The 22190-nt window shown below is 39.2% G+C and overlaps 1 protein-coding gene across 1 annotated transcript; it reads right to left on the reverse strand.

Annotated features, from left to right (window-relative positions):
- Positions 1–3071: 3071 nt before the first annotated feature.
- Positions 3072–21784, reverse strand: TFAM (transcription factor A, mitochondrial). The gene is made up of 7 exons (XM_008145520.3): positions 21472–21784; positions 20810–20928; positions 17926–17996; positions 17372–17521; positions 12043–12138; positions 6588–6644; positions 3072–6111 (listed from the first exon to the last, which is right to left on the reverse strand). The coding sequence occupies exons 1-7, from the start codon at positions 21570–21572 to the stop codon at positions 5968–5970; spliced, it is 738 nt and encodes a 245-aa protein (XP_008143742.1). The 5' UTR covers positions 21573–21784; the 3' UTR covers positions 3072–5967.
- Positions 21785–22190: the final 406 nt, after the last annotated feature.

The raw sequence follows: 22190 nt of genomic DNA on the forward strand, positions 1-22190 counted from the left end.
CCAGAATAGCCCAAACAATCTTGAAAACACAGAACTAAATTGGAGAACTCTCACTGCCAGTTACAAAACTTACTACACAAAGCTACAGTGATGATGGCAATGTGGTAAAGGCATAAAGATATACATATAGCCTTAACCAGTTTGGCTCAGTGGATAGAGCGTCGGCCTGCAGACTGAAGGGTCCCAGGTTCAATTCTGGTCAAGGACATGTACCTTGGTTGCGGGCACATTCCCAGTGGGGGGTGTGCAGGAGGCAGCTGATCTATGTTTCTCTCTCATCGATGTTTCTAACTCTCTATCCCTCTCCCTTCCTCTCTGTAAAAAATCAATAAAATGTATATATTTTTTTAAAGATATAGATCAGCCTACTAGAATTAAGACTTCAAAAAATATATCTATGGTCAAGTGATTTTTTTACAGGGGTAGCAACAAATGGTGCTAGGACAACAAATATCCACATGTGAGAGAAAGGAGCTGTACCCCTACCTTACACCATATATAAATTAACTCAAATGGATTATCAAACACTTAGAAGAAAACAGGGGGTAAATCTTCATGAACTTAAATTTAGCAACTGTTTCTTAGATATGACACCAAAGACATAAGCAACAACAAAAAAATAACATCAAAATTAAAACTTTTGTGCTGCAAAATGATACCATTAATGAAGTGGAAATGGGCTTAGTCTCACTATTTTCAAACATTTTTTTCTCATCACTTGGTCTTTAGAGAGAACAACGGCTAGTTCTAATTTATTTTTGTTCTTACATTTCCTTGTTCTTACTATTCAGCAACAAATTGAATCAATAATCAATTCCCATTTTTCATAAAAAAGAGGAATACTTCCCTTCTGAATCCAAGATAACACTTCAATAATAGTATCGGCTAGAAGTTGTGACATGTCTCATTCAAAGACATTCAGGTTCTTATTACAAACTAGAAGCCCAGCGCGTGAAATCGCGCAGCCCTGCATCACCACCACTGGGTTTTTATTATATACATGACAAGTAGAAGCCCTACAAAAGCAAAAACTGAGGGCTAGGGGATAGCTTTGGGGAAATATCCTTAAGTTTTTTTCTGTTTTTTTTTTTCTTGATTCTAAAGAGAGAGGGAGAGGGAGAAACATTGATCGGTTGCCTCCCACATGCAATATCCTGAATTTTTTAGGTCAAAGTAATATTTGATACTGTTTCTATAAATTCAGATGTTATTCAAAATTAAGACAAAATTTCTACACATTTAACAAATCTCCACTATCCTTACCTAAGTAGTCTTATAGTCAGGGTATAAATTCCAGCTTGGGAAAACTGGGCATCTGTATCTACCAGTAAAATTCCTGTTCACTTTAGTTACACAAGTATTGAGGATCTGTTCTGACTGGTGATGAAGGGGGGCGGGGGGGGGGGGGATTCAAAATTGAGTAGAATGCTCCTAAGGCTTCAACAATTTCTAAATAATTAACAAAAACAATTTGGAGCCCTGGCCAGTGTTGCTAAGTGGTTAGAGTGCTGGGCCATGCACCAAAAAAGGTCAAGGGTTCAATTCCCAGTCAAGGGCATGTACCTGAGTGCAGGTTGGATCCCCAGCCAAGTAGGGGCACATTCGGGAGATAACCAATTGATGTCTCTCTCACATTGATGTTTCTTTCTCCCCCACTTCCCTTAAAAATCAATGGAAAAGAATCCTCATGTGAGGATTAACAAAAAATAAAGATAGTAACTTGGAGCCCTCTTCTCATCACATAATCCTACTTACAATTCAATGCACAAAATTCCTAATAAATATACAACCTTAAAGATGGGTAAAACCAAATCAAGTTTTTTAATGTGAAGGCCAGTAGCTGACAGACTGTAAGATCAAAATTATGTATTCACTTCTTCCTCTATCTTTTATACATGATGAGTGCGGGAGGAGGAATGAAACTGAACAAACTTTAAATTAATACAGGCAAAACAAGAATTCAAATATTTTCTTACACTCCACATATATAAATCAGAAACCATTATGTAAGAATGGTTTAAATATTAGGGTGATTTTTAAATGTTTATTTTTTAAAATTCTTGTTTAGGACTAATTGTATTTAGCTCCTTAGCCAGTAAAATATATACATTCATACTTTTTAATATAGTACGCCCTCCATTATCTATGGATTCTGCATGCATGGGTTAACTGCATTAAAAATATTTGAAAAGTTCTTGTTGCTGATGTTGTACTGTGCAGTTATAGACCTAGATCAGGGGTCCTCAAACTTTTTAAACAGGGGGCCAGTTCACTGTCCCTCAGACCGTTGGAGGGCCAGACTATAGTTTAAAAAAAACGATGAACAAATTCCTATGCACACTGCACGTATCTTATTTTGAAGTAAAAAAACAGAACAGCAAAAACACCCACATGTGGCCCACGGGCCGTAGTTTGAGGATGCCTGACCTAGATGGTTGTGTATATAATAAATATGTATAGATTTTTATCATTATTCGTAAACAATACATTATAACAACTATTGAGTATAACTATTTTATATAAGGGACTTAAGCATCTACAGGTTTTGATATCATGGTGAGAGGTCCTGGAACCAATCCCCCCCAGATATGGAGGGTCGACTCTACTAGAAAATGTTTTGTGTTTTATGTATTTTCCATTGTAATATAATTAATAACTTAATCAATTACCAAAAGTACTTTATTTGTGAACAATGTAAAAACTAACGATACTAGCTTTGTACAGTTTTACTTTCTGTTTGGAAAGTCCTACAAATTCAAGGTAATAATAAATATGTTTATTTTCTTAGTCTTTCCTTTCCAAAGGTTCAATTTTAAAAAGAATGTTACTGCTTTAAAACTTCAACACAGTCTGTGCTTATAGTATTTTCAAATTTGTCTGTAAGAGCTTGGTGCTATGAAGAGAAGAAAGAGTGGCTGTGAGAGAGAAAAGAAAGGGAGAGAATATTCTCACAGTTAATATTGATAAAATTATGAATCAATGGGTACTATCACTTAATATATAAAAACTTCCTGGTGGTGATTAATTTTATGTAAAGTAAATATCAGAAAAAAATCAATGAAATTTGCTAGTTACTTTAAATCAACTTGTATTTTAATTCAGAATTTAAATACACACATTCGTAGCAACTATAAAAAATACACCTTGTTTTTTAAAAATGGCATTTTCAAGAAGGGAGTTTTAACCAAAAGCAATAGCAAAATTTACATGATTACAGTTGGCTGAATCTTCACACAATATCCTTTAAACATCAGAAAGTAGAATTACCACACAATCCTCTCCTACCATCAAATTATTTCAAACCTAATACTAGTACTCTAATGAAAAAAGTATAGAAATCTCTTTATGATTCTGAACAGCATATGCTCAGAAAAGCATAAACACCACTTTCAATTCTTCAGATCTTTCCCCGTAGCACACTCTTCTTTTAGCTCATACAGCAATAACTATTAGGTCAACTTATGTCTAAAAAGTAAGATGAGTGGCCCCTGGTTTTTGACATAATTTATGCCTCATAATAGAAAATTTGGACATACTATTAAACTGGAAGGCATTTGGTATATGCATACCAGTCTTCAATATGTACTGAAATTTACTAACCAAGGTGTGGACTCAGATTACCTTAATATTTAAAGCATTAAAAATGACATTCTTTTAGAAACAAAGGAAACTAAATATTATTTGATGTTATCGTTTTGCTCTAGCTCTTTTCACACTTTTCCCCCTTTGGTAAATTGTAAATACTTGAACTTACTCGTCACTAAACTTCCTAATATAACTGGGAAGATATGACTTGAATGTGTTCTGTATAAAATAGTTTATGTAGTTGGATGCTAAAAGAGCACAAAAAAAAGTAATTGCAAAGATGTTTACATAATTCATTTCTCAACCTCACCCGTCCTACATCACAAACGACAGACTCCCACATGCTCCTTGGGCTCATCTGAAGCACAGAACACAGTGTATGACTTGAATGATTTTCTCCATTCTCCTAAGTATGGTACATCATCAGTGCCATTCTCTCCCGGAAACCCCATTGAGGCAGGCTGCGATAGACACTAGCACACCTCTTCTTCCCCAACTCCTCTCCCCACGGCATCTATTTAACTCAGAGCCAACTTTGTCCTATATTAATAACCACAGGGGGAAATTGTTTGGAAACACCTAACTTCAAATATTTAAATCTTAAGCTTCCTCTTGTTATATTTGTCTCTTTAGTACATACTTTTGTCAAGTTCAGTATAGAACAAGTCATGACTTTTTATTTATTTTCTATCCACAAACAACAAAAATCCTCAAAATTTTTCTGTAGATTTGGAATCCAAAATTCCTAGTTTGCATAATATAAGATACATATAAATTTTGGGTTATCCTATTCTTATGAACTAATGATGAAAGATGAATTATTTTGCTCAAAAAGATAGTGTGAATTTTAAAAACTTTTGCTAATTCTCAAGATGATAAACAAGTAGTAAAAGATGGAAAGGTTTTTGTGATATGTGCTAACTGGAAACTCAAGATTCACTTACTAAGTCATAGGAAGTAATTGAAGAGAATCTCATTCACACTAAATGGAACTCTATTATACAAAATAATTTGAAACAAGATTATTTTTCTTGCTAACACTGTGGAGCAATGGTTTGTTTAGCTTCTTCTGTGACTTGACCTTTTTCCTCTTAAGACAATGGTGACAAAGATTCTAAAACAAGAACCTCTTAATCAGTTAAAAAACCTACCCCAACATATTAGTATGCTTATCATACTACACTATACTGTAGATATGGGTTGGCAAACTTGTTCTGTAGAGTCAGACAGTAAAAATTTTAGGCTTTGCAAACTAGTTTCTGAAGCAACTACTCAACTGTCACTGTTGCACAAAAGCAGCCATAAACAACAGATAAATTAATGAGTATAGCTGTATTTCATATTTATGAACATTGAACATATTTTCATGTGTCTTGAAATATCTTTTTTTTTTTAAATGGTAAACACAATTCTAGCTCATAGGCCATGAAAGGCAGGCTGTGGGCTGGATTTGGCCCATGGGCAGAGTTGGCTGTCCCTTATATACTCTTTTATCTTATATAAAATGTTTTAAAATTACAGGTTGTTGAGTCTAGATACTTTAAAAACTTGTTTCTGGATCTCTCATTTTAAAACTTACCAGATAAGTTCTCTCTGGATAAATATACTCACATGAGAGAAAAAATAATTCAGAATATAAATCCCTACTTAAAAAGAAAAAAAAAAAAAAAAGACAGAAACTGTAAAATAAATGTTTTACCTTAAACATATAATTAGGAAACAAAAATTGTGTTCTATGACATATAAAACAATATGCATTGATTTAGAACATACTTCTTAGTTTTACTTTAGGAAAAAAGACAATGAAGAAAAGGTTCACAAATCTCTCCATCTTTTGTACAAAAAATTACAACTGAAACTAGCAAGCCCTTGCCTGTAGAACCATCAGCTCTGAATATAAAGTACACCTAGGAATTGGAACTTACCTAAATGAGCTCTGGGTGCTCTTATTAAAAAATGCACAATTAATCATAGAACACTATGGCTCTACAATCTGGGACACTTCTGAATAGGAAACCCCTGCCTCCATAATATAAGGAGACAAGAATACTCTTTTTCCACAGTCATCAGTATTATAAAAAACTTCACAGTCTGACTCACCTTTATCAAAGGTAAAATGTTACTGATACATTTCATGATTATTTTGATCCTCAGTAGTTGCTAAACACAAAATAAATTTTGGATGAACTTTTCTATGTTTGAGTTTTCCAAAGCAAGATACCAATACAGAATGTATTGAACTGGCAGAAGTCCATGGGCTAAAGAAAAAAGAATTATAAAATGTTGACCAGCTTTATCCTTTTAATTTTATAACAGTTTCAGATACTGAGACCTAATTGGTTTCTTGTGTCTATCCATTATGAACATAACTCAATCTTCTACTTAATATTCCTCAGTGCTTTTTGATTGGGGCTTCACTTTGCGACGAAGAAGATCTTCACGTCCAACTTCAACCATTTGTTCTTCCCAAGATTTGATTTCACTGTAATAACGAGCTTTATCATCTTCAGCAAGTTGAATATATACCTAAGAAAAAGTGTAATTGTTAAAATGATTTCTTCAGAAGAATCTTTGCCATTAATTTCTGAAATGCTTCCATATACAGTATACCATAAAAATTACCTTATTCTTCTACATGTGTAAAGGGGGACTGGAGAAGGAATGTTTTTGTGAGATAAGGTAAGAGATAAAGATTTTGTATTAATTAAATTGTTACAATTTTAGGGCTTAAGATGTGGGGAAGGAGCAGAGGCACAGTGTGACTGTCATAGCATACATTGGACACTGAATTTGGTGTGACATTGTTTTAAATATCAATTTTATTTGCAGTTAAAAACTACCAAAAGAAAAAAGCCAAATTGATTCTAGGAATACGAAATTATTTAAAAATATTTTAACTGTATTAGAAGTAATATAAGGTCATATTCACATGAATCAAGCCTTGCCCTAATACATTCTCACAGATATTCTAACTAGATATTTGAGACTAAAACCATACTTACTTGCTTTTCAGCACTGGAGAGATTTTTCCAGCTTTCATGTATATTTTTCAGCCTTACCTGTAAAACAACATATGTTTAAATAGCAGATACAGGGACTTCAGTGATTAAAGAAAAATTGTTTTTTATTACTCATTTCAAAAAAATTCAGACACTAAAAATCATCATTTTTACATCATTTTATCATACTCAGATATTAATGCCTCAACAATTCTTAATATCTTCTTTCTAAATTAAACTTAAAATATACAAAATGACTGGAATAAAGATACTTATCTTTTTTACTGAGATATAAATTTCATATAACTTTGTATTAGTTTCAGATGTACAACATGATTCAATATTTGTATATATTCTGAATGGTCAATACAATAAGTCTTTAACATTTGTCACCATAATTTTTTTTTCTTATGAGAACTTTTAAGATCTACTCTCAACAACTATCAAATTTATTAACTCTAGTCACCATGCTGTACATTACATCCCCAAGACTTTTTTATAACTGGAAGTTTGTACCTTCTAACCACCTTTATCCATCTCATCCACCCCCCATGCCTGGCAATCACCAATCTGTTTCTTTATCTATGAAATCAGTTATTTTTTTAGATTCCACATGTAAATGAGATCATATGGTATTTGTCTTTCTCTGGTCTGATTTATTTCATCCTATATAAGAAAAGCCTAATATGCTAAGTGTCCAGTTGACCTGGCTTTTCAACCAATTAAAGCATAATATGCTAATGATATGCTAAGGCCGCTCAACTGCTCACTATGAGTGCACTGACCACCAGGGGGCAGTCAACCAGTCACTATGACATGCACTGACCACCAGGAAACAGACAGTCGATCAATCAGTCACTATGACGTGCACTGACCACCAGGGGGCAGACACTATGACTGGTAGGTTAGCTTGCTGCTGGGGTCCAGCTGATCAGGACTGAGCAAGACAGGCCAGACACACCCTAGAGCCCTCCCATGGTCCCTCCCCAACTGGCCAACCTCCCGTGTCCCTCCCTGGCCCTGATCGTGCACCAGTGGGGTCCCTCACAATCTGGGATCCCTTGGGGGATGTCAGAAGGCCCGTTTCAGCCCAATCTCGCAGGCCAGGACAAGGGACTCCACTGGTGCATGATTTCGTGCACCGGGCCTCTAGTTAAGCATAATGGTTTCAGGATCAATCCATGTTGTTGCAAATGGATTTGCAAGATTTCTTTCTTTTTTTAATGGCTAAATTACATATGTCAGTTTCTTTATCCATTCATCCAATTAATACTTAGATTTCTTCCACATCTTTGCTGTTGTAAATCATGCTGCAATGAACATGGGGGTTCAGATATCTTTTCAATTTAGTGTTTTCTTTTTTCATTGGATACATATCCAGAAGTAATATTGCTGGACATATGATAGTTCTAATTTTAAGTTTTTCAGGAACTCTTTTGTCTTCCATAGTGGGCTGCAGCAAATCACATTCCCACCAACTATGCACAAGGGTTTCCTTTCCTCTATATCCACACCAACACATTACTTTTATCTTTGACAACAGTCATTCCAACAGGTGTGAGGTGAACTATGGTTTTGATTTGCAATTCCCTGATAATTAGTGATGTTGAACATCTTTTTCATCTACCTGTTAGCCATCTTCATGTCTTCTTTGCAAAGATGTCTATTCAGATCCTTTGCCCTTTTTTTTTTTTTTTTTCTGAGTTGAATTCTGTATTTATTTTGGGTGTTAACCACTTATCGGATATATACCCGCAAATACAATAGGTCCTCGGGTTACATCGAAGCTCCATTCCTACAGCGCAACATAACACGATTTTCGCCATAAGTCAGAACCCACCTACATAAGCACCTACGTCACTCACATGAACACATACACAGCAGTAATGAAGTGAAACAGTAAAAATAAACTTAAAAGAAAGATAACAATTCCTGAACTTTACTTGCGGTAAATAAATAATAAAAAACATACAGCACATACGTATACATCGAAATGACAGAACTTTTTTTTTTTTTTAATAAATAAATTAGAGATGGCGACGTAACCACAAAATGACGTATGTCGAGTCCGAAGTAACCCAAGGACTGCTTGTATTTACTCCCATTCGATAGATTGCTTTGCATTTTGTTGATGATTTCCTTTACTGTGCAGGTATTTATCTTTTTTATTCAGAAATACTAATATTCAAGTATATTATGTTGTAGTCTAACTACTTGTACCTTAATGTTTTGTTCTAAAATGGGTGCCAAAGTATTTAGGTGTAGTGACAAGAACAATACAACACCAGTCTTCAATTCTACTTAGCTGAATTTAATTAAGCGACTCAGAAAAAAGTCCTACTACCTCCCTTAAGTTTGGTTCTTCTATAAAATTAACCTTTTGCACTCGGATGTCGAGTGTGACTCGACACGGTTAGCATTAGAATAAAGGAATCGAGAAAAAAGCAAGCGAGTGCAAAGGGTTAAAGGTATACAGGGACTCCATGGCTGGAAGAGAGGCAGAGATGAGTCAGAGTCAGTGAACCTCACGATGACTATGCTGTTGCTCCCAGAGAGCAGAGAATAAAGGGAAGGTGGGTGGGTGGCAAATGAGGGGCAGAAGAAGGGGACTGTGAAGGAGAGAGGGCCATTATTTCTGAGCAGAACTTTGAATGAATTTTATGAAATTCATGCACAAGGGGAGGGTGTCCTGCACCCTCTCCAATCTGGGAACCCTCAAGGGATGTCCGACTGCCCATTTAGGCCTGATCCACAATCCAGGACTGCTGGCTCCCAACTGCTCGCCTGCCTGCCTTCCTGATTGCCCCAACCACTTCTGCTTGCCAGCCTGATCACCCCCTAACCACTCCCCTGCCAGCCTGATTGATGCCTAACTGCTATCCTGCCAGCTCGATTGCCCCTAACTGCCCTCCCCTGCCAACCTGGTCAACCTTAACGGTCCTCCCCTGCCAGCCTCATCGCCCCAAACTGCCCTCCCCTGCAGGCCTGGTCCCCCCTAACTGCCCTGTCCTGCAGGCCTGGTCCCCCCCAACTGCCCTCCCCTGCAGGACTGGTCCCCCCCCCCAACTGCTCTCCCCTGCAGGCCTGGGTCCCCCCCAACTGCTCTTCCCTGAAGGCCTGGTCCCTCCCAACTGCCCTCCCCTGCTGGCCATCTTGAGGAAGCCATCTTGTGTCCACATGGGGGCAGCCACCTTTGACCACATGGGGGCAACCATCTTGTGTGTGGGAGTGACAGTCAATTTGCATGTTACTCTTTTATTAGATAGGATAGAGGCCTGGTGCACGGGTGGGGGCTGGCTGGTTTGCCCTGAAGGGTGTCCTGGATCAGGGTGGGGGTTCCCTTGGGGTGTGGGGCGGCCTGGGTGAGGGGCCTGTGGTGGTTTGCAGGCCGCCCATGCCCCCTGGCAACCCAAGCATAGGTTGGAAGCAGCTATCTGGGATTTATTTATCTTCTATAATTGAAGCTTTGTAGACTTGAGCGGAGGCCAGGGCAGGCCAGGGCAGGCAGGAAGCTTGGCTTCCTCCTTCGCCGGGGGCAACCCAAGCCTCCTGCTTGCTCCAGCTCCATGACCACCGCCATCTTGGTTGGGTTAATTTGTATACTCGCTCCTGATTGGCTTGTGGGCATGGCTTGTGGGCGTAGCAAAGGTACGGTCAATTTGCATGTTTCTTTTTTATTAGATAGGATCGACAAAAACAGAGGTACCAGATAGTACCTGAGACTACATAAATATTATGTTTTGAACATTTTTAACTTATCTTCATAAGCACTTCTAATATATTCAGGGACAGTTAATCGTTAAATAACTGCTCTGACTCTTAGAGTTGGAAGGAATTACTTTAATGCTTTCAATTTTTTCATAATCTTTTTCTTTAAAATTTTGTTAAAGTTATATATATATGTGTGTGTGTGTGTGTGTGTGTGTGTGTGTGTGTGTATATATATATATATATATATATATATATATATATATATATATATGATTATTATTAATTCTCACCCAAGGATATTTTTCCATTAAATTTTCGAGAAAGTGGAAGGGAGGGAGAGATACAGAGAGAAAGAAACATCAATGTGAGAGAGACACATCAATTGGTTGCCTCCCCCATGAGTCTGGATCAAGCCTGCAACAGAGGTACGAGCCCTTGACCAGAATCGAACCCGGGACCCTTCTGTCCACAGGCAAACACTCTATCCATTGAGCCGAACTGGTTAGGGATATACATATATATATATATATTTTTAAATTGATTTTAGAGAGGAAAGGAGAGGGAGAAAGAGACAGATACATCAATGATGAGAGAGAATCATCAATCGGCTCCTCCTGCCTGCTCCCTACTCGGGTTCAAGCCCGCAACCCAGGCATGTGCCCCTGACCATAATCGAATCCTCCTGAAACCCCATTAAATGAGCCCTTCTACAACGTGAGGACACACTGAGAAGGCACCAGCCATGAACCAGGAAGAGGGCCCTCACCAGTAGGCAACTATGATGGCACCTTGACCTTGGATTTCCCAGCCTCCAAAACTGTGAGCAATAAATTTGTTATTTTAAAATAAAAAACATTAAATGAATAAACAAAAAAATTTTAAGGCATAAACCCACACGGACAAAGAAAACAGGAGAGAGCACTACCAACACAAAATTTTGGAAGCTGAAAAGCAGATACAGCATGGTTCCTGGCTTACCTAACTCATGAAAGCTATTCCCAAACCAGCAGTGGGGAAGCCAAAAATGCAAACTGTTTTACAATGTAGAATTCTGAGTTAGCTCAGGAATTGGCAGCACCAGATAGGTATAAAATAGAGGTACGGTCAGGAGGACTGATTGAAAGTGTTTATAAAGAGGTTAATTCCCACTATGGGCAGATTCTAGGACATTTATCATCTGACAACAGTAAAATATGAGTTACTCAGTGGATACCAGGTATAGTAGGGGGTGGTGATACTACCATGCTGGAAATAGGGAGATTACATGAAAATGTATACTGAATCCCAGAAAGAGGAGCAAAAAAGGCTAAGAGAAAACAATACAGAGAAGGTAAGAAAATTAAGAGTAATTCAGAAGATGCATAAACAAAAAGTAAAAGTTCTAGAGTCAGAACAGAGAAAAAAACAGGGAAAGGGAAAACATTAAAAAAACAAACAAAAAAAAAACAGATCACATTCAAAAGACCAATAATCAAAATGGCTTTATACTTCTCAAAAGCAATACAGAAGTTATAAAAGGAATATTTTTTTTAAGTTTTCAAGAATATGAAACAATTCTATGCCCAAACTATCAAATGTGAAAAAATAGAGACAGAACTCTTAAAACTAATCTCCCATGTATCCTTACTATAACAGAATCAGTAAACCAAGAAAGACAATGATAGAAGCAAAAATACCCAACATTTCCTATCTAATTATTTCTAAAACTAAAATAAACATTTAAAAAATAAATGCAGTTCTATTTTACCTGTAATGTACCATTCTTAGCTCCCTGGAAGCATTCAGATATAAAAATGTTATAAGCTGAGCGAGGTCTTTTTGGTTTTCCAAGCAGTGTTAACTCCTAAGGAGTGAAAATGGAAGAGTTAGATACAGTTTTAACATCTCTGAGACTTAATTTTACTTACAGAAACTGTATTCACTACTTTGCATTATGCAGAATGTTCCTTAAAGTGGATGTTCTGATTCTTATATAAAGTATGTAATTATTCCCTCCTGAGGTCAGAATTTGATAGCATTATTTTGAAAAATTCAATAAATTTTGAGTTATTTTCTATACATATCCTTTACATATTATTTTCATGGTCTCCATGAACTGAATAACTGAGCACATATGTACAAATCTTTTTAAAAAATGAAACAGCTCTAACTGGTTTGGCTCAGTGGATAGAGCGTCAGCCTGCAGACTTAAGGGTCTCAGGTTCAATTCCGGTCAAGGGCATGTATCTTGGTTGTGGGCACACACCCTGTAGGGGATATACAGGAGGCAGCTGATTGATGTTTCTCTCTCATAGATGTTTCTAACTTTCTATCCCTCTCCCTTCCTCTCTGTAAAAAATCAATAAAATATATTTAAAAAAGAAAAAAAATGAAACAATCTGTTTCATTCTTACAGAGCATTACCATTTCCTTGTTCAAACCACTACATGCTTCCACCACAGCTCGTAAACACTAGACTATCTGTTTAATAATATCTCATTTCATTTCCTTCCCTGCATGTCTCTCAATCTTTAACCCTCAAAGATGGGCTAAGAGAGAAACATGAATGTGAGAGACGCATGGATCAGTTGCCTCCCAAACACACCCCGACCAGGCCAGGAACGAATCTGCAACCCAGGCTTATCACATTTAAATATATTGGGAGATGTGGGAGAAACTGTGACTACTATAGAAATTGATGAAGAAACATATGACGAGATATATAAATCAACAAAACGGAATATTCCAATGCTTTTTGTCAGGAGAGATGGTGTTGTGCTAGTTGCCCCTCCATTGAGAGTTGGTTGAAAGTTCAGGCGTCCTCAAACTATGGCGCGCGGGCCACATGCGGGTGTTTTTGCCGTTTTGTTTCTTTACTTCAAAATAAGATATGTGCAGTGTGCATAGGAATTTGTTCATAGTTTTTTTTAAACTATAGTCCGGCCCTCCAACGGTCTGAGGGACAGTGAACTGGCCCCCTGTTTAAAAGTTTGAGGACCCCTGGTTGAAATAAAGAATATATCCTGTGTGGAAATTAGGACTTTATATGATTGTGTCTTTAAAGGCAGAAGATAGTCAAAAGAGAAACCTGCATAAATTTTGATATTAAGAAATGACCAAGGATTCTTCTGCTCGTGAAATGAGTTTATTTGTACATAACTCACAAATTCTTAAGCTAAATGGCAATTTTATTTTTCTCCAATCCTTCCAATAAATGTGATCACCAAAACGCAAAAAAAAAAAAAAAAAAAAAAAAGAAAGAAAGAAAGAAAGATGGGCTAAATTCTTTGTACTCAGTATCTAAAGTAGAGGAAGAAGCCCAGCGGACATGGTTGAGCATTGACCTATGAGCCAGGAAGTCATGGTTCAATTCAGCTAATGGGCTTGATCCCCAGTATGGGGCATGCAGGAGGCAGCCAATCAATGATTCTCTCTCATCACTGATGTTTCTATCTTTCTCTCCCTCTCTCTTCCTCTCTAAAATCAATAAAAATATATTTTAAAATATAGAGAGAGAGAGAAACTGCCTTTCAAATAAACTCCAATGCAGAAAGTCCTTACAGAAATCTATTAACAACAGAGTTGTTCTGGTTGAAGGACAGGGAATTCTCACTAGCTCAACTTTTTCCTTTCATAATTTCAGGGTCCAAAGGTCCAAAAATGTATTTTAAAAATATAATAAAGGCCGAAACCAGTTTGGCTCTGTGGATGGAGCATCGGTCTGCGGACTGAAGGGTCCCAGGTTCGATTCCAGTCAAGGGCATGTACATTGGTTGCGGGCACATCCCCGGTAGGGGGCGTGCAGGAGGCAGCTGGTCAATGTTTCTCTCTCATCGATGTTTCTAGCTTTCTATCCCTCTCCCTTCCTCTCTGTAAAAAATCAATAAAATATATTTAAATAAATAAATAAATAAAAATATAATAAAGTAGAAGAAAAGATGAAAAAATACAAGTATCCCTTGCTATCTGAATCAATTTAGTTTCTGAGTTCAGAGAATGAGAGATATTGCATTATCCTAACCTAGTGTCTGAATATGGATAGTGTGAGTAGTACTTGTAATTTATAAATTTTTTATGGCTTTTAATGACAATTTGGTTAGTCAATAACAAACCCAACTTTTATTCATATGTTAAAGTAGGACATCACTTTCTTCTTCCTGAACCTCTCAGTCATGCAACTACTATAGACTTCAGACACTTCACAACATATCACCCCTTTTATTTCTGGAATTACTATTAGGGATTTCTCTCCTAGGTGATTCACTTGCAACTTCCTAGTTCCCACACTTCTCACCTGATCTCTAAATATTTGGTACTGGGAATCTTTAATGGGAAGGGAAGGAAAATTCCAACAGGGAGTGGGAACGAAAGTCTGAGGGGAAAAACCTGTAGAGCTTGGAAGTCACCACTCCTTCCTAATGAATATAAAATGGAACAGACTGAGAATCAACAACTCTTCTTGAATCCATGAGAGGAGGACACAGAGAAAACTGCTGTGATCACAGAGTTGAGGCTTACCAGAGCAGAGGAGCAGACCCAGGAGAAACTGCTGAGTGCACCAGTGCCAGGTGGGGAAACCTGAACTTTAACAAATTCCTGGAGGTTCTGTGTAGACAACTCTGAGTTTAAGAACTTCAGAGGACCCAGTCATAGGAGGGTCCTCACAATAATGTGAGATTTACAAATTCAGGAGCTTGACCAGATTCCCACAATATACATCTAGAAAAATCGATGCCCCTCTACCCACGCTTCTAGCATGAGGAGAGGAAAAGGAACCATTTTGAAATGTCTTGAGCATTATTATTAACAACTAGAGGCCTGGTGCACGAATTTGTGCACGGGTGGGATTCCTTGGTCTAGCAGGCAATCGAGGCCTATTGAAGGACTGGCCGGCCAGGGGGAGAGACCCTGGGAGGTTGGCCAGCTGGCCCCTCAATTGGGGTCTATGGGGGGGGGGGGCGGAAAAGGGGGGGGGCGGCCAGCCGGGGGGAGGGGCTGAAGAAGGTTGGCTGTGCGAGTGCACTGACCACCAAGGAGCAGCTCCTGCATTGAGCATCTGCCCCCTGGTGGTCAGTGCACGTCATAGCAACTGGTTGACTGGTCATTCAGTCATAACAGTTGCTTAGGCTTTTACATATATAGATGCCTGCCCTTAAGGGTAACTAGTTAATCAGAGCTAATCTCCTGGAGCAGCAATTGCCAACTGGTGGTCTGGACCACTGGTGGTCCATGAGGTTCAAAAGGTTGACAACCACTGTCCTGGAGTATTAGCAAAGCTAACTGACCTGATGGAAGGGAAATACCCAACCCCAGCCCACTCTAGCCATCCTGTCCCAACTAAGGGGAAGAGAGAAAACTGGAAAATACTTGTGCAGTTCACAGTCAGAGACATAGGATCACTGAAAGACCGGCACCTAATCACAGCACTAGAGAACACCTCCCTTGCCTCCACACCTCACCACCATATTAAGGACTATTTAACAGCAATTCCTTTTAGCCAGTACATCATGTCCAGCTATCATGAAAAAATCCCAAGGTACACTAAGAGATAAAAAAACATAGCTTGAAGAGACAAAGCAAGCATGGCAGGGATGTTAAGAGTGGTCAGATCAGGAATGAAAAACTATGATTAATTACACTAAGACAGCATGCAAGAACAGATGGGCAATGTAAGCAGAAAAACAAGAATCCTAAGAAGGAACAACAACAAAATTCTAGAAAGCAAAAACACTGTAGCTGAAATAAAGGATGGCTTTGATGTGCTTAGGTGGTAGACTGGACACAGCTGACGAAAGAATCTGAGCTACAAGACATATTAATAGAATCCTTGAAAACACAAAAATAAAGAGAACAAAGATGAGGGGGTAAAAAAACCCAGAACACTCAGGACTATGGGACAACTAAAATAGGTATAACAAAAACATAATGGGAATACCAGAAGAAAGGAAGACAAGAAATATTTGAAAGGGAAACCCCTTATGTCTAATCCTCATTCTGGTATTCTCCACTCAGCACTAGCTGCATGCATTAAGAGGAAAGGAGAGTAAACTTTAGTACTCACCCCTCCAAATACCATCCCTAAGGCAGAGGCTGTATTTCTCACTATTGGTATTTTTACTCAATCCTTGTACTAACTGGATCAGCAACCTTAGATTACTGACTTGAAATTGGCTGACTCCTTAGGAGGACTTAAAACATTAGGATCAGGAATGCATATCTTGGCATCAGACATTAAAGGTTCTAACCTACTTTTTCAGAGAAATAGTTTTAATTCTGATGACCATTTTCTATACTATATGAGCTAGATAGCAAGCTGACCACTTCATACCTAATACTGGTTTTATACAAAAATGTTTAATTTTCAAACGATGGAATTTATGTGGATTAATACTTAAATTAGGAACCACAAAATTTGAACCACATGGGTTGTTTTTGTGTTTTTTTACTGATTTGAGAGAAAGAAATCTCGATTTATTGTTCCACTTATTTTATGCATTCATTGGTTGCTTCTTATTTCAATTCCCGGTCAATGTGTCCTGACCAGGCATTGAACCCACAACCTTGGTGTATCAGGACAATGCTCTATCCAACTGTGCTATCCAGCCAGGGCCCTATGTAGGGTTTTTAATGAGAAAAAAAGCAGTATTTCATCTTAAAGGGACTTATTTGATTAGATTCAATAGGCACTTTTCCCTGATGTGCTAATAAATTTAGTCTATTCAGCAATATATAGAATCAAATTCACTATTACCTTTAGAACAATTCAAATCAGTAGGCCATTCTAGACAAAACTCAGAAACAGATTTTTACTATCCAAGATTTGGCTGTTCCTACAGCTTTGATTGCCAGTCCTAACTATGTATTTTAAAATCAGATACATCCCAAAGTAGCAACAAGAGTTTCCAAGCTAGACTCAATGACAAATGATCCCGGTGGCAGAAGAGGATAATCCCATTTTTTCTAACTGGAGTATACCTGCCATTCTACCATATAGCCACCACACACATCATCCAAGTAAGAGAAAACACCCTATATTCATATAGTTATATAAATTTCAGTTCTTTGTTAAAGGAAAAGAATATTTCAATGATACTCACTCTCTTTTTTAATATCGATTTCTTTTTTAAACGTTTTTGCATCATTTCTTTTTCCAAAGATACTTTCTGACTTGGAGTTAGCTGTTCTTGAATTCTGTTTAGCTCTTCTTTGTATGCCTGCCAGTCTGCCTTGTAAGCATCTTCATATATCTATAAATAAATAAAAACAATAAGAAGTCAATAAACTGTTGCTACCAAGGAGAGACAATTGCATGACTTCAGATAAAGACAGACTGAACCATCATGTGGAAAATGTGCTCTGGGATCACATTTATATGGACCCAAATCCATGTTTTTTTCATCATATACATGCTAACCAACTTGAGAGTCTAGCAAGTAGCCTTCAATTTTACATTGCTGCCAACCCTTCATCACCACCCCATGCATCCCTATTATCATCATTTATGTAGATCAGAAGGTATGAAGTTCCTTTGTATATAATAGATTTTTAAAAAACAAACAACAAAAACATCATCTCTGAGTCATTTGGTCCTTTAAAGGGCATGACAACTGCAGAATAACTGGCCAGCAATGTTGAAAACCTATATGCTTACTTTTTTCTCTGATTCAGGAAGTTCCCTCCATATTTCCGCAATTTTTTTAATTAGTTCTGAATTTTTCGCATCTATGGATTGGAATGAGAAAAGATGTCACAACTTTATGTCTCATGAATAACTTCTAAAGACTTCCAGGAAATCATAATACATCAGCTCTAAAAGTAAGTTTTATTAGAAACTCTATACCACACACAACCTAATACAATGATTTAGCTTTTCTTTAACCAATTTAAATAACTTTAACCTTAGCCAGTTTGGCTCAGTGGATAGATCATCAGCACACAGACTTAAGGGTCTTGGGTTCGATTCTGGTCAAGGGCAATACCTCAGTTGCAGGCTCAATCCCGATCCCTGACTCTAGGTCGGGGCACCTGCAGGAGGCAAACAATTGATGTGTCTCTCTCACATTGATGCTTCTCTCTGTCTCTCCCCCTTCCTTCCACTTTAAAAATCAATGGAAAAATATCCTCAGGTTAAGAATAACAATATATATATATATATATATATATATATATATATATATATATATACATATATACATATATATATATATAGATATATATATATATATATATATATATATTAGTATTTTATGCAAATTATTAGTGTTTTATCTAATCAAGGAGTGTATCACATATCACCAAAACAGTCCTCAGAACTTGATTGCTAGTTTAAGCAGTTCAGTAATCAATTTCTTCAAGTTCTTTACTTGATATTTTAATCAAACATTTTTTTCAAGCCTTTTAGGAATTAAGTTCGTAACATCTGAATAAAGAACAAAATACAGTCTTGATTCATATACCACCATCTTGGATTTGAATTACAGAAATACCAGTTGCAAACAAACTGAACTTTTCTAAATTCATTAGTCCCCATTTCCTTCCTCATCTTAACTAAAAAGGGTATAAATGCTTTAACAAACCACTTATTAATTTCAACTCCTACATTTTAAAAAGATGTGAGCACTTAATTATGTCTCATAAACCAATTCTTTGGGAATTTTTATTATATCTCATTTGATTTTCAGAAGTGCCTTGTGATGTATTGTTTGTGAATGGGCTTTAGAAATCATAAGCAAAAGTTAGCTATTATTTAGTTACTATCTTTATATTACAACCTCAAATGAAGGCCCTATAGCCTTTCTAGGGAGTCGTCAAACATCCTACCTGGAAATCTTTCAGCACAAAAGCTCTTGCATTAGCAGTAATTTGTATAGACCTTTCCAGTTTACAGAACACTTCCACAGAAGTTATTTCATTATAACTTCCATTAAAAATTCCCTGTGGCAGAAGGGGCTAGGCGAGAGACAGAATGATTCATGGTGGTCCTCTACGCCAATGGCAACTAGGCCCAAAATTAAGCTTTTTCATATCCTCTTCTTTAGTTGCTTTGTATTCTACATGCTGCTATTTTAAAAATATCTTTCATTAGTTCTTAATTATATTTAAAACATTTCTGCCCTAGCCGGTTTGGCTCAGTGGATAGAGTGTAGGCCCTGGGACTGAAGGGTCATGGATTCAATTCCGGTCAAGGGCACAGACCTAGGTTGCAGGCTCCTGCCCTGGTTGGGGGCGTGTGGGAGGCAACCAACCAAGGTGTCTCTGATCTTCCTCTCTCTGTCTCTCCCCCTCCCTTCCACTCCCCCTCCCCCAACACACACATACACACACACACACACACACACACACTGAGTGGCTAGATTATTATGATCTCTGAACACATAATCTGGCCACTCAGTGTGTGTGTACATATCTGTGTATATGTACACACACACACAGATATGTACACACACACACACACACACACTATATATATATATACATACACACACACACACACACACACACACACTGAGTGGCTAGATTATTATGATCTCTGAACACATAATCTGGCCACTCAGTGTGTGTGTGTACATATCTGTGTATATGTACACACACACACACTATATATATGTACATATACACACACACACACACACACACACACACATACACACACACACACACGTGTGTGTGTGTGTGTGTGTGTGTGTGTGTGTGTGTGTGTTTTAGAGGCCCGGTGCATGTATTTATGCACAGGTGGGGTCCTACCAGCCTGGCCAGGGGGAGGGGACATGGGCGGTTGGCCGGCCTGCCTGCTGGTCGAACTCCTGTTTGAACTCCTGGTCGAGGGGACAATTTGCTTATTAGCCTTTTATTATATTGTTACAGAAAACCGGAGAACCACCAAGCAATACTTAGAGAGATGGAGTTACATTTATTACGCGCGGGTCCAGAGGAAAATGTCTCTCAAATTCTGGGCCCCAACATGGAGGAATTTTCCCTATTTATATGTTTTTATCTTCTTTGTCTCCCAAATATGGGGTGTTTCCGGCCTCCTTTGCAAGTTCTTAAAGAGCCTTTATGTTCTGGGGCCTTGAGACCTCAACCAAAGGCCTGGCCTGGTGCCAGCACTGATAACCCCATCCGGGAAAGGTTTAATGGCCTCTCTGAAGTGGGAGTAGTCTTATTTTCCTTATTATTTAAGCAAGCAAGCATTTACAGAAGCCAAATAGCAGGGTTAAAATTTCAAACAGCAGTTTTTATATAAGATGGATGCTTCAATATAGGATATCCACTGAGTGGCCAGATTATTATGTGTTCAGAGATCATAATAATCTGGCCACTCAGTGTGTGTATATATATCCTCAGGTGAGGATTAACACAAAAAAATTTCTACTTGGTGAAAAATACGTTAGACCTGCTATTTCACAGACCCTCAAATAGAAGGTTATGTTCCTGCAGTCAATGGATGGTTGGTAGCGTGTATCAAATTTACGGCTTAACTGCTCAGTGAGCTCTTTATTCCATCAGAGAAGAGCACAAGCCCCCCAACTCCTTACCTGGGTTCTTAGCTTTATATATGGCTAGTTGTTCTTTAGAAAATCGAACGTAAGAAGTCATAGGCTTCTTTGGATAACTACTCAAAGTGGATGAAAACCATCTGGGTATATACACAAAGCTACATGTAAATAAAAAGAAAAGAACCAATGTCAAGGATTTAAGCGCCAATGATATTCCCTTGTACATAAATAGGTCCCCAATAAGAGATGATCAAGATGCTACGTATCTGACACCTTCGACAAAAAAAAAGCTAGTGACATTGACAATGGTGACATAACCCGAGGGAAGAGCCTGCAAAACTGAAGCCCTCCCCTCCCACGAAGGACAGAGAGTGCAGAAAGCAGGTACTTCAGCTCCAGGGCCCCGCCTCCCTCATGCCTAGAAGAAGGCGGGAGACTGTCGGCGTGACTTTACAAGGAACGGCCAGTGAACCAGGTGCTCGGAGGCCGCACGGAGGGGAGGAGAGCGGGGAGGGGCGGGGGGAGCAAGGCGCGGGGTACTCCTGGAGTAAGGCCTGCAAAGGCACCCTTCCCTTGGCAAGGTCGAGGGCTGAACCACGGGGTCTGAGCGTCCCTGACCGCCTGGGAGGGACAGAAAGTGGGAGAGACACCGTCTACATTCCGGCCCCAGGGCGTCCGGCGCCTGGCCGCCCAGGTCCTACCTGAAGGGTGCGCGCAGTCGACTCCCACAGTCGGCGCAGATCTCCGCTCCGGACTTCCCCAGGGCGCTGAGCACCCCCCACACGCCCCGAAGGAGCGGCATGGCACCCCGCGAGGCAGTGGCCGGACCCTAGTCTCGCAGAGCTCCCTGGCAAAGCAGAGCAACCCCAACAAAGGCAACCAAAACCCCGCGTTCAACCTTCCAAGCTTGTTATCCCAAAACCCCGACTCGCGAGGCACGATGGGAAGTTTATCAACTTCCGGTTGGTAGGCAGGGGACAGGGTGAGGCAGAATCGGCGCAGGCGCCGTAGTGACTTCCGCCGGGGGGGGGGCGGGACTGCAGGAAAGGAGGAGGCGCTCGGGGGCGGAGCGGGGAAGACGCAGCCCGGGGCGCCTGCGCGGGCCTCGCCTCCAAGGGGCGCCGCTGAGCCGCCTCGGCCCCGGCCCCCGCCTCCGCAGTCGGCTCCGCAGCGGGGCCCGGAGGTGGTGGAGGTGCGGCGGCGGCCTCACCCGGACTGGGCACAGCTGTGCGTCTGCCTAGGCCAGGACGTAACAGACGGTTTTACGCCCACGGCACGGCCTGGCGCCCACGCTGCTCTGAGGTCAGCTTGGCGAGTGGCGAGCGCCCAGCAGAGCCGCTCAGGTCAAGCAGGAGCCGAAAGTACTGCCGGGGAGTGGAGTGGAGCGTGTTTTCAAACCTAAAAATGCGTACTTCCGGAC

This window comes from Eptesicus fuscus, chromosome 17 (genome assembly GCF_027574615.1).
Source record: "Eptesicus fuscus isolate TK198812 chromosome 17, DD_ASM_mEF_20220401, whole genome shotgun sequence".
Classification (NCBI taxonomy): domain Eukaryota; kingdom Metazoa; phylum Chordata; class Mammalia; order Chiroptera; family Vespertilionidae; genus Eptesicus; species Eptesicus fuscus.